The sequence below is a fragment of the Patella vulgata genome, chromosome 9 (assembly GCF_932274485.2).
Source record: "Patella vulgata chromosome 9, xgPatVulg1.2, whole genome shotgun sequence".
In the NCBI taxonomy this organism is placed as follows: Eukaryota; Metazoa; Mollusca; class Gastropoda; family Patellidae; genus Patella; species Patella vulgata.
The window spans coordinates 7,956,540-7,968,977 of NC_065887.2; the positions used below are offsets into that span (position 1 = coordinate 7,956,540).

General features: G+C 34.7%; 1 protein-coding gene across 8 annotated transcripts in view; it reads right to left on the bottom strand.

The window, feature by feature from the left end:
* Positions 1-12,438, bottom strand: part of LOC126831682 (uncharacterized) — a 99,360-nt gene that overhangs the window by 8,441 nt on the left and 78,481 nt on the right. For 7 of the 8 annotated variants that reach the window (XM_050562314.2, XM_056103214.1, XM_050562315.2 and 4 more), the window contains one exon: positions 1,125-1,234. In XM_050562314.2, the coding sequence (XP_050418271.2) occupies positions 1,125-1,234 (110 nt within the window). Of the gene's footprint in view, positions 1-1,124; positions 1,235-10,187; positions 10,326-12,438 lie in introns of those variants that run through there. The other variant, XM_050562316.2, reaches the window with a different exon arrangement.

Below are 12,438 nucleotides of genomic sequence, written 5' to 3' on the forward strand. Positions count from 1 at the left end.
CCGTACACTCAGCAATAAACATATAAATAACAACATAGACAATCTTACCATATTAGAATATTTCAAACTATACATAATACTTTTTCTTAAGCGTTATAAAACCTCACTTTAAGTCTACTAAGTTGTGAATTGTCTCTACTCTGTAGTTTGTTTAAAATAACTCCCTGCTTAAATTAGATAGTTTGCCAAACGGTGAAAAAAAAATGTTTTAATATGAAACAAGTTGGGTTCGGCGTTTGTACAAAGTTTACAGTAATTACACCTTGAATGTAACGTGTTCAGCAAACTTGACATTCTATAGAAACCATTAATCAAGACTTGTTTTACCGGATTAACTAAATTCATTATTTTAAAGAGGCTGTTATATTCTTTAGAAGTTTACAACAGAATGAAATAAATAGGGTTGAACACTTCTATTACAAGAACAAAAAATTATGTGATTGCTCTTCTTAAAAGCTATTACATATAGTTTCATTTTTTTTTTTTTTTTAAAGTTTTAAACAAAATATCATTCACATGAGGCTAATTGTTTAACAAGGCCCTGAAGAACGAACATTTTATTTGGTGTGGCAAAAGAGACAACACGAGAACAAGCTGCCGTGGCCACTCCCAAAAAAGAAATGAAATGGATACTGAAATAACTCCATGGACTGTGGTTTGAGGGAAATTGTTATACGACAGCTGGGTAACCTGCTCAGCCAACATCAGGCTACAACCCCAGACCTCCTGGGAGAGAAAGAAATGGGGTTTAACGGCCACACGACAAACAGTAGGTAATTTCGGGACTAACATATGGTTCAATTTTATTTCAAAAATTCGCTTAAGCGTAGGGGGTTTTAGCGGTAGGAGGAAACCAGAGAACCTGGAGAAAACCCACGAGGATGGACAGGCTACCGCTACCCTACTCGTTGTCACATACAAGCGAGGAATCAAAACCATGCCACTTGACTCTATGACAGAACTTATGATGCAACGCGCACGCATTAACCTCCCCTCCCGTCCAAAAGAGACTAAGAATCACATCATAATAATGAGGTACGTTTTAGCTGGGGGGGGGGGGGTATTAAAGTTATTCAATTTTTCAAATAACATAAACGCACCATCACAAAGTACAATATAATTACCTGTTTTGATGAATTTTTGGGTCGTTTTATCAACATTAAACATTTCTCATCCACTTTACAGGTATCCAACGCTGATAAAACATTATCCGTATCAGCTAAAAACGCTTGAACTGAAAATATACAAAACAATTAAACGATAAAACATTATCTCTATCAATATATGTCCATATATCAGTTAAAAATTCTTCAGATGAAAATATACCAAAAAAATGCTTGAAACGAAAAAATAATGCTTAAACATATAATTGTGTATCATTATAATTATAGGCCTATATATCAGCTAGAAGTGCTTGAAATGAAAATATAGAAAACAATACAACATTATGTGTATTATTATATATAACAGTCATAAAACCAAAAACAATAACATCTTGATTCATAAATAAGATGTCAATATAAAGAGCTGTGAATTTCAGGAAACAGAAAATGCTGAAGATTGATTTTTATTGCTTGAACTAGCACATTGATGATGATGATGATGATGATGATGATGAAATTTTATAGAAGATCTTATTATAAATACCCCAGTGTAACATGTTATTCCAATCTTTTCCTGGCATAAATATCAACACTTTGCTATTTAAAAGTGAGATAAATTCTGAAAATGTGTGGTGCTGGTTTCACCTCTAGACATTCAAACATTTAAATAGGGGCTAAAGATAAGTCAGGTTCACCTTTAAATTAATCAGGATAACATTTGATTTACAGGATGCAGGTATATGTGTATAGATACTAATACTAGTCGTATACCACACTTTAATATACAGTTGTTTATGTACATGTTGATACCAATATTAGCCTTACACCACACTTTAATAACCAGTCGTGTATGTAGATACTAATACTAGTCGTATACCACACTTTAATATACAGTTGTATATGTAGATACAAATTCTAGTCGTATACCACGCTTTAATATCTATGTACATGTAGATACTAATACTTCCCATATACCACACTTTAATATCCAGTTGTGTTTGCAGATACAAATACTAGCCATATACCACTCTCATATCCAGTTGTACATGTAGATACTAATACTAGTCGTATACCACACTTAAGATATACTGTTGTACATGTAAATAATAATACTAGACCTGGCTTTAATATCTAGATGTGCATGTGGATACAAATACTAGTCGTATACCACACTTTAATAATCAGTTGTATAGGTAGATACTAATACTAGTCGTATACCACACTTTAATATACAGTTGTATAGGTAGATACTAATACTAGTCGTATAACACACTTTAATATACAGTTGTATAGGTAGATACTAATACTAGTCGTATACCACACTCTAATATCCAGTTGTACATGTAGATACTAATACTAGTCGTATACCACACTTAAGATATACTGTTGTACATGTAAATAATAATACTAGACCTGGCTTTAATATCTAGATGTACATGTAGATACCAATATTAGCCTTACACCACACTTTAATAACCAGTCGTGTATGTAGATACTAATACTAGTCGTATACCACACTTTAATATACAGTTGTGTAGGTAGATACAAATACTAGTCGTATACCCCACATTAATATCCAGTAGGGTAGGTACATACTAATACTAGTTATATACCACAATTTAATGTAAATGTAAATAGTGTATACCAGGCTTCAATATTCAGACATGCATATATACTAGCAGTACATACCACGCTTTAATATTCAGTTGTTATACATAGATACTAATATACTAGCTATATACCACACTATAACATTCAGGGGTTTTAGGCTCAGTGATTAATAACACACCACTACCCACACATATTACATGTAGTAGCTCTAAATATACCCTCTCTCTTACACATCATCTCAACAACAACAATTAAAGGGCAACTCCCTACATATGAGAAATGAAATGGGGTTTAATATCTGCTCCATCTGGGTTATGAAGGAAATTTTGTCCAGACAATAGCACTACAACCTACTCTTGTTTTGAATTCCAACTATATATCAAGGGTTCTTTTACGTGAATGCCTATTTGTACACATGACCTCTGTTTTTCATGCTACCCAAACGACTATACATTGTCACTTGCCAGACCCTGAGACCTCCAGGTTGGCTAGCCAGCATCTTACTCACTGAACCACTGTGGCTCCCCTACATATAAGACTTGAGAAGAACCTTTGATGGCGCCTGTGGCATTGGCAAAGATAGTGTTGTTTAATACACCTGTGTTAGAATTCAATGAAAATAGGCAGATATGCCACAACCCATACAAAATTCTCTATATTGCATTGCGCGCTCATTCTTAGAAAAGGAAATTACTGTATATGAGTCACAAAATGATCAAAATATTATGTTGACAGACTTAAACATTCCATTCCATCTGATTGGATATAGAAATGGAAGGTAAGATATTTAAATATGATACAGCTTTATTCACATATTGGAGGAGTCTTTAGCTGTGGTGTGAACCTCACAAGATTGGCAAACAACCCAATTCTTACACAAGTAAATAATAAACTAAAATATTACAGTGGAAGCATCCCTTTATCTAAATCTGGCAGTGAACCAGTGTAAAGAGGCCTCAATAAGATGGTTGGTGGTATAACTTTTGATACAGTTTGTGAACTTCCACATTAAAAGAGCACCTGTTATGTTTGAAATGGTGAACTCAATGACCAACAGGTAATAAATATATCTATGTATATATAAAGCAGGTGTCTCCAATACGTAAAACATAAACTATCAACACTTTTACAAACTAAACTCAATTTAAACAGGAACCACATGTTAACTAAACTTCAGTCATTGTTATGAGAGAGAGAGAGAAAAATGGGGTTTAACGTCCACTCGACACAAACTAGGTCATTTCGGGACTAACATATGGTTTAATTTTATTTCCATAATTCGCTTGCGCGTAGGGGTCTTAGCGGTGAGAGAAAACCGGAGGACTCGGAGAAAACCCACGAGGCTGGACAGGCGACCCTACTCCTTGTCACGTACAGCGCGCGCATGCTAACCATTCGGCCATCCAACCCCCCTGTCATTGTTATGACTATATGAAGAAATCGTTCTTGCCACTTATAGATTTCTATTCTTAAAGATGTGCATTATGTAAAAGCTAACTCTGCCTGTTACAGGCTTTTTTTCTGGCTTCAAATGTTATATGAATTATTATTTAGACATTATATCAACAGGTTGATTTATATCAACAGGTTGGCTATAATAGTTGAGAAAAAGATAATTAAAAATGAATGGGCTTGGCATATGTATTAATTTCTAAATAAATAATTTATAAAACATTTGAAGCCAGAAAAAACCTGCAATAGGCGGATTTAGTTCTTACATCTTTAAGATTAGAAATCCCAGATTACTCTCTTGAAGTGACTAGTTTCGTCCATTTCGAACTCATCAGGCTTAAGTGAGATTGTGCGGATGTTCACTTTAAGATGTTAATAAATGTCTAATTAATAATTATACAACAGACTAAACGAAAAAGACCTGCAAATGGGAAGATTTAGTTCTTACATAATGCAGGTTTAAGATGTTAATAAATGTCTAATTAATAATTTAAACAACAGTCCAAACGAAAAACCTGCAAATGGGCAGATTTAATTCTTACATAATGTATGTTTAATAAGTTTCCAATAAGCTCTATTAATGACCATCCACACAGCATCAGCTATCTGAAAATTGTCCCAAATTTCTCCTGGTTTTTATCTTATATCTAAACATAAGAATCACATCTTAGTCCCATATGGTTGAGTGCAGGAGGACCCCACGACACACAAAAACAGCTGACCAGATACATAAACTACACACACTGCCGGCAATAAACAACATAGCCAAGTTCCATCCGTATGTGAGCGTCCACACCGCTGTACAGTCCCGGAGGGGGGGATAATAATGTAGACAACAACAAGAACGTAAATATTCACTCTTACCAAGAATTCAAAATGCTAAAAAAACACTCAACGGCTCAATTTATTGATGCAACATCCTGTGAACTAATTAATAGAGTTTTTCTCACACTTACTAAGAATGTATGAGTTGACTGAACCGTGTGAATGCCACAACAGTATAAGATACAATATCTACGCCTATACAAGTTAACTAAACCACGTGAATCACAACAGGTAAGATACAATGTATCTACGACTATACAAGTTATTATCACGTTTACCTGCTTATGATATACACACTTTTACCCCCCTCCATCTTATATATATATATCTAATTGTGCACTAAAGTATACATATGTAATTAAAGAGAGAGAGAGAGAGAGAGAGAGAGAGAGAGAGGTTTAACATCCACTCAACACAAACTATGTCATTTCGGGACTAACATATGTGAGAGAAATGGAGGACGTGGAAAAGACCGACAAGGTTGGACAGGCAACCATATTCCTTGTCACGTACAAGCAGGGAATCGAAACCACATCACTAGACTCAATGACAGACTGTCTGATCTAACGTGTTATCCATTCGGCCACCCAACACCCAGCCCCAATATGTTTTCAAGACGGCAATATACGTCCACATTTCCATGTGGGCCTATAAAAATAACCCTATGTCTCCACAAAACATTAAACTCTAAATCATTCTCATTACTACAAAATACACAAATTTTATTTCACTCATTCGCTTCTATGTACGGATCTTTAGCAGTGGTAGGACGCTGGATGACCAGGAGAAAACCCGTAAGTTTGACAGGTGACCCAACTCGTCACATACAAACAGTGAATCTAAATCCTACCACTTGATCCAATGACAGGCGTTGTGATCTAACATGCACATGTTGAACTATTCGACCACCCAAACCCCTCACTAGAACTTTAGAAGATATTTCCCTCAATTAGTGAGCCATCCAGACCCCTCAAACATTCCCCTCAATTAGAAGAAGAATATAACAAGGCCAGATACGGAGATAATAACTTGGGATATATTGTACGTCAATGTTTATTGTGAATACAATATAGATACACTATAGTTGGTATGTCTAGTATTTTAATTATAGTGAAAAGTTTCAGGTTAACACCCATACTGGTTGACAATCAAATATCAACATACTCCAGCTATCACTGTAACCTGGGTATCATTTAATGTTGTGTATCTAGCACTAATTTCTTTCACATTCGTTTAATATCAAATCTTTGTTTAAAAATTCGTAAAAATCGTTTAAAATCACCATAAATCGTTTAATTTGTACATGTGTCCAGTTTAAAGCTGACTGATTAATGTTGATAATAAGTGTCCAATTTACAAGTATTTAATTTCCTGATCACTGTTCAAAAATTAATCATTATACATCATAATCAATTGGGTTGTTTATTTTTTAACAATGATTGAGAAATTAAACACTTGTAAATTGGACACTCATTATCAAAATTGAATGGTCAGCTTTAAACTGGACAAAAGTACAAATTAGATGATTTTTGGTGATTTTAAATGATTTTTACAAATTAGATCATTTTTGGTGATTTTAAACAATTTTTAGAATTTTTAAACAAAGATTTGATATTAAACGAATGTGAAAGAAATTAGTGCTAGATACACAAGATTAAATGATACCCAGGTTACAGTGTATACTAGCATCAAATACAAAAAACCTCTTATACCAATGTAAATTCAAAAACATGTGTTCCAGGCTGTATTCAAATACATTTAATGTGGATAATAATTTATGTTAACATATTGCCAAATAAAATTTGGTTTGCGATACCACAATCAACTACAAATGGTCACATGACCTTTCCCAAGAATTGATAAGAAAAATACTTACGTTTGAAAGCACTTTTACTTGACAAATCTGGAGTAGATTATTGTACCCTAGAATGGGACTACTACTCCAATTAGCTTAAAGGGGAAGACCAACGATTTTCAACAAAGTTTCCATAAATTTTGAACAAACATTTAAAAATAATCCCCCTGTAATACAAGCAAATATATTTTTGTAAGCGAGTAATTAATTTTTTTTTTTAATAAAACCGGAAGAGATGTAATTGGTTTACCTTGCTCGTTGGTCACTATGGTAAGCGTATACAGATTTGGCACAAGTTTCACGCTGTATTTTATTCTCACGCCAACGTTTAGCCCAAAAAATTTTTTTTAAAATTTATGGAAACCCTGTTGAAAATCACTGGTCTTCCCCTTTAAAGCCAGCACTTGGTTGAAGAACAATCAGTCTTATTCATTAGCTCGAAATAAAATAGTAACCTCACCATTACATCTCGGTATAATTTCTCACATTCAATATAAAGTAAGGTACACCCACCCACTCAGTAGACAATAACCATCTATATAATTATACATGAGATGATATGCAAGTACATACATCACAACTCATCTCCTACAACTATGTCAACAATTTATAAATTATTCTACACCATTTTGTTTGTGGTTAATATTTATTTTGTCAACAAAATGTCAAATATTTAGTTAGATAAATTCCTACTCTTATAAACATTATCTCACCAAGCCAAAAATGTCCTCCACCTCAATTCCAAAATAAAGAAATGACAAATTGATTAAATTACATTTATCTCTTTTGTAAAGCATTGGGTAGAGAGATGGAGCGAGAGACCAGGTCATTTCGGGACTAACACATGGTTCAATTTTATTTCAATAATTCTCTTGCATGTAGGGGTCTTTAGCAGTGGGAGGTTACCAGAGGAAATCAATCTGCTTATCTCTACTTAGCCCAAGCCGAAAATGCTTATGTTCAAACTTAGTCAAGGTTTTGATATAGTGAAACTATACGCCAATGTTCATCACGCTCACAAAATTAGAATCAAATTTATTTAATCAAAGAGCATCGACCAATCACTCAGGACATTCACCTAATATAAAGAAAGAGATAGAGATATGGGTTTCACATCCACTCAACACAACTAGGTCATTTTGGGACTAACACATGGTTTAATTTTATTTCAATAATTCGCTTGCTCGTAGGGGTCTTTAGCAGTGGGAGGAAAAGGGAGGTCCCGGAGAAAACTCACACGGTTGGACAGTCGACTCTACTCCTTGTCACGTACAACCAGGGAATCGAAACCACGCCAATTGACTCAATGACAGACCTTGTGATACAGTGCGCACACGCTAACCATTCGGCCATCAAACAGTTTGAAGGACAGACAAACAGATGGACAAACCCAATTTAATTGTTGGAAGGCAGGGAACAAGTACCGGTCGGTAGTTAAACTAGAAAACTATTTTCATTGGTCCAGATATCATTTCAACTATTTAATAACAAAGCAGAACGATTTTTTTCTGTACAAATAAATCATGAATTAAAAAGGTCAACGCTTAAAATCAAAATAAGGAAAATAAAAAAGTTTTGACAAATCGAATGTAACATTTTTCGCAGAAATTCATTTTCTACCGGGTATAGCATACTCTGGGTCGACTGAAATTAACTTTAGTGTGCCAGTTTGTATAGCAATATAAATTTGCATTCTCTCTAATTTTACTGCAGCCTAGAACAGTTCCGAGAATGGAATGGAACGCTTATCACAGCCATGTGTACATAGGGTTTATGTTTTGGTTTAATAATCTGGTACATTGAACTGTTAAACACACCATTAGGAATATAAATGGCCGATGGTTTTAGGTACTGGTATGCTTGATAAGAGGAATCATATGTTAAATGTCTACTAGAAATAATTATGGTTCATTAAGTCTTATCAAGGATGTGGCATGATAACAAGTGCTACATTGGTCTGCTCTGACTAATCTCCCTAATCATAAAACCAGACTCTATAACTTTCCTTTAATTACACTAAATATACAACCAGGAATCTACAGAACATCGCCCTTTATCTTCAATCTAAAGTTAAAATTGGGAATGTTTGGCTGACAACACCCGATCTGGAACATTAAACCCTATTTACACCAAGTGAGGGAACCCAATTCGTGAGGACTGAGAACAGTTTGTGGAATGGTTCCATAAAATGGCTCCATATAGTTTTGGAAGTGTATGTAATAGCCCGTTCAGATGCTTAAGTTGAACTGGTTTAAAACCTGTTAAACCAGTTTAACTTAAGCGTCTGAACGCAAATGTGGGGCAAATAAACCAGTTTAAAAAATCCAGCTCGCGACCTGTCTTTGAGATGGCTTTTTATTTTAAACTAGTTCATCTTAGATGTCTGAACGGGTTGGCTTAAAAACCCCGCTCCAGCTTGCTTTGAGCATGCGCAGTATGCAGTAAGTTACATTCCTGTGAAAATATCGGGGTCAGACAGTGCCAATATGTTATCGAAAGCGTGCGAGAACCAAATAAAGAATATGAAGCTACCCATGCGTAGTTAACTCTAACCTCCGACCGAAGAGGTCATAAAAGTTAAATGCTGTCTTAAAAACGGGCTATAACGTTTAAGAATCCTTCAGTTGCTTGTATATATTTATAATCAAAATATGAGTAAGCATTTTTTTTACAGTTTGGCAAACTTCTTGCGAGATATTTCATAAAAATAATCGAATACATTTTAAATGAAATGAAATGAAATGAGCCTTAATGTACCACATTTCTGCACCAAATGCACTAATAAAGACAGACGGTCTGGCCTGACAAGGAACTATGTATAGTTTGGACCAAAAAAAAGTTCTCGTGTACACATAGGCATGCACATAAAAGATTCCTTGACAGTTGGAATTTGATATAAGAGTAAGTCAAACCGGTGCTGTCAGAGTAAAATTTCCATTATAGCACACTGTATGGAGTATGCCCGTCTTCATTAACCCAGCCGGAGTAGGACGTTAAACCCCATTTCATTTCACTTCCTTACTGAATCAACATGACTTCCCTGCCTTCTCTAATAGTAAGACCAGAGGGGACAGCACTACACACAAAATAAATCTGACAAGATAAACCTGCAGTTAAAACAAAACTATAAACAATTTTACTATAAACATACAAGCTTATGGAAAACAGCTACGGTAGTTGTTTTCCATAAGTATATTTATAGTTTATTTATCTGCCCAGTTACTAAATGCCACTTAAAGTATAAAACTACAGACATTGCAAGAAATAAACAACAAATATCAAATCAAGTAAATAATCTAAAGTTTATGATTCCCAAACCGAACCATGTTTAGAACACTAACCTTGTCCAGCACATTGTTGTATCATGTCTAAACAGAACTGAACACGATGTACCTCCCCTGATGAGATTACAACCTGTCCATCATCCTCATCATGGCTGTCAAAACTCATTTCTGGTCGTAAACTCATAAAACCTGTCTCCATCTTGATTTACTGTTATTTATTGATTGTCAGCAATCCTTCAAATTAAATGTTTTTTATTTAATTGATCGTAAACATGATCATCAGAATTAAAGCTTAGAATATATTCTTTTAATGTCAGTATTTTTAATAACTGAAACTGTTAACTCTTTTAATTCTTTCCTTTACTTGACCAACAACTTGTTAAAATTTTATAGCCATTTAATAAAAATTTGTCCTTGAATAGAGAAAATATTCGTTCTTTGTCCACCTGATGATCAGATTACCCAGTCAGAAATAATCCTTGAATATCCAGTGACAATTATCAGCTTAATTATTCATGGACAAACTTCTGGTCTTAGAAACAATACTCCTTAGACAGACTCTTGTGATCATTTTCATCTCGTGAAGTAGTCTTCAGATTGTCACATCTGTCATTACAATCTCCAGAGACAAAAACACTCCAGAGCTCAACGAGATCGGACTATAGCTAAGAATCGGTCAGTTGAAACAATTCTATTCACTAGTGGTCATCTTTCATGACGTTTGGTTATTAACAATCTTCTATCACTTTATTCTATCTTCAAGATACGGCAGCTCAAATCCAGATGTAGCAGTTGAAAACCAGCTCAAAACAACATAAAGCAGTTTGGTCATTAACAATCTTCTATAACTTTATTCAATTGTGCAGATACCACAGTTTAAAACCAGCGCAAAAACAAAACCAACAGTTCAAGTTCAAAACCAGGTCTACACTTATCAAACTATCATAGTATCCATTTTATGTCAATTTAACTAACTTTCTTGATATTCCTTCAATTCACTGTTTATTCATTTCGTCCATTCCAGTTTCTGGATTCGTTCCATTCACAGCTAGATTTGTTCATGTGAAACGATGTCCGTACACCTTCAATTGTTTAGATCAGTTCTATACAATACTATGAAAACTGGCCAGCAATTGGCTCTAGATGGTTATAATACGACTTTAATCTGCCAAGTTTCTTAAAAAAATAACATATCAAGGCGAGAAATATAGTATGATAACTATGTATATCCTAAACACTTCTGGCTGATATCATTAAAAACTTTGGTACTTTACTAGTTTCGACACTTCAGTTCTATTAACTAACATTCAGAAACATCATAGATCTTTAAATTCCTTTTAAACAAAAAGTTTCTTTTTAAGCTCCTGATCTCCCAAATCATCTGTTACAATAAGAAAACAAACTATAAAAGAGACAACAAATTATCTTTAGTGATGTCTACCCTTCAATAAACAACCTTTTTTTTCTTCTATTTGTGTTTAACATCCGCTTCCACCAACGGTGATATCGCAGACAAGTTATCTCTGGTGATGTTTGCCGTTCAACAAACAACTCACTAATGTACAGATATATCAAGAAAGATCTGGATTTGACAAACTGAGATTAGTTGAAAGATTTCCACCAACCAATAATCTCCTAACTAAACCACTTAACACTGGGTTGTTAAAAGATATATAGGTTCTAGACCAATTGATGAGATAATACTCAATCACTCCATTGTTTTACTTATTTAGGCCACAACAAAAACATTCCCAACCAAATTGATAACACACTTTTTAAAACTAGCTTGTATTTATACATAATCTATTAGAGGCCTTTAGAAACTGGAGAGAGAAAGAGAGAGGGAGAGAGAGAGAGAGAGGGGGGTGGGAGGGAGAGAGAGAGAGGGGGAGTGGCAGGGAGGGAGAGAGAGATGGGGTGGGAGAGAGGGGGTGGGAGGGAGGGAGAGAGGGGGGTGGGAGGGAGATACACACACAAACTATATCATGTACAAGCTTGAAATCGAAACCAGCCAATGACAAACCTTATGATCTTAAGTGCATGCCTCAGACCCACTCCACCACCAAATATCAAAATACCAATGGCTTTGATTCAATCAGATCTAAAACAGACCCATCAATTAGGTTCACTTCAAATAACATGGCCGGGTAGCATCATAGATGGATGAGATTTTCAATTCATCATATCTTTGTAAATACTGGCCCCGGTTTCACAAAACATTCTAAGACATAAGTTAAGAATTTACTCAAAATTGTTCACCTTATTTTAACTAAAATATAGCCCTTTATAAAACTTTTGTTGTTTTAAT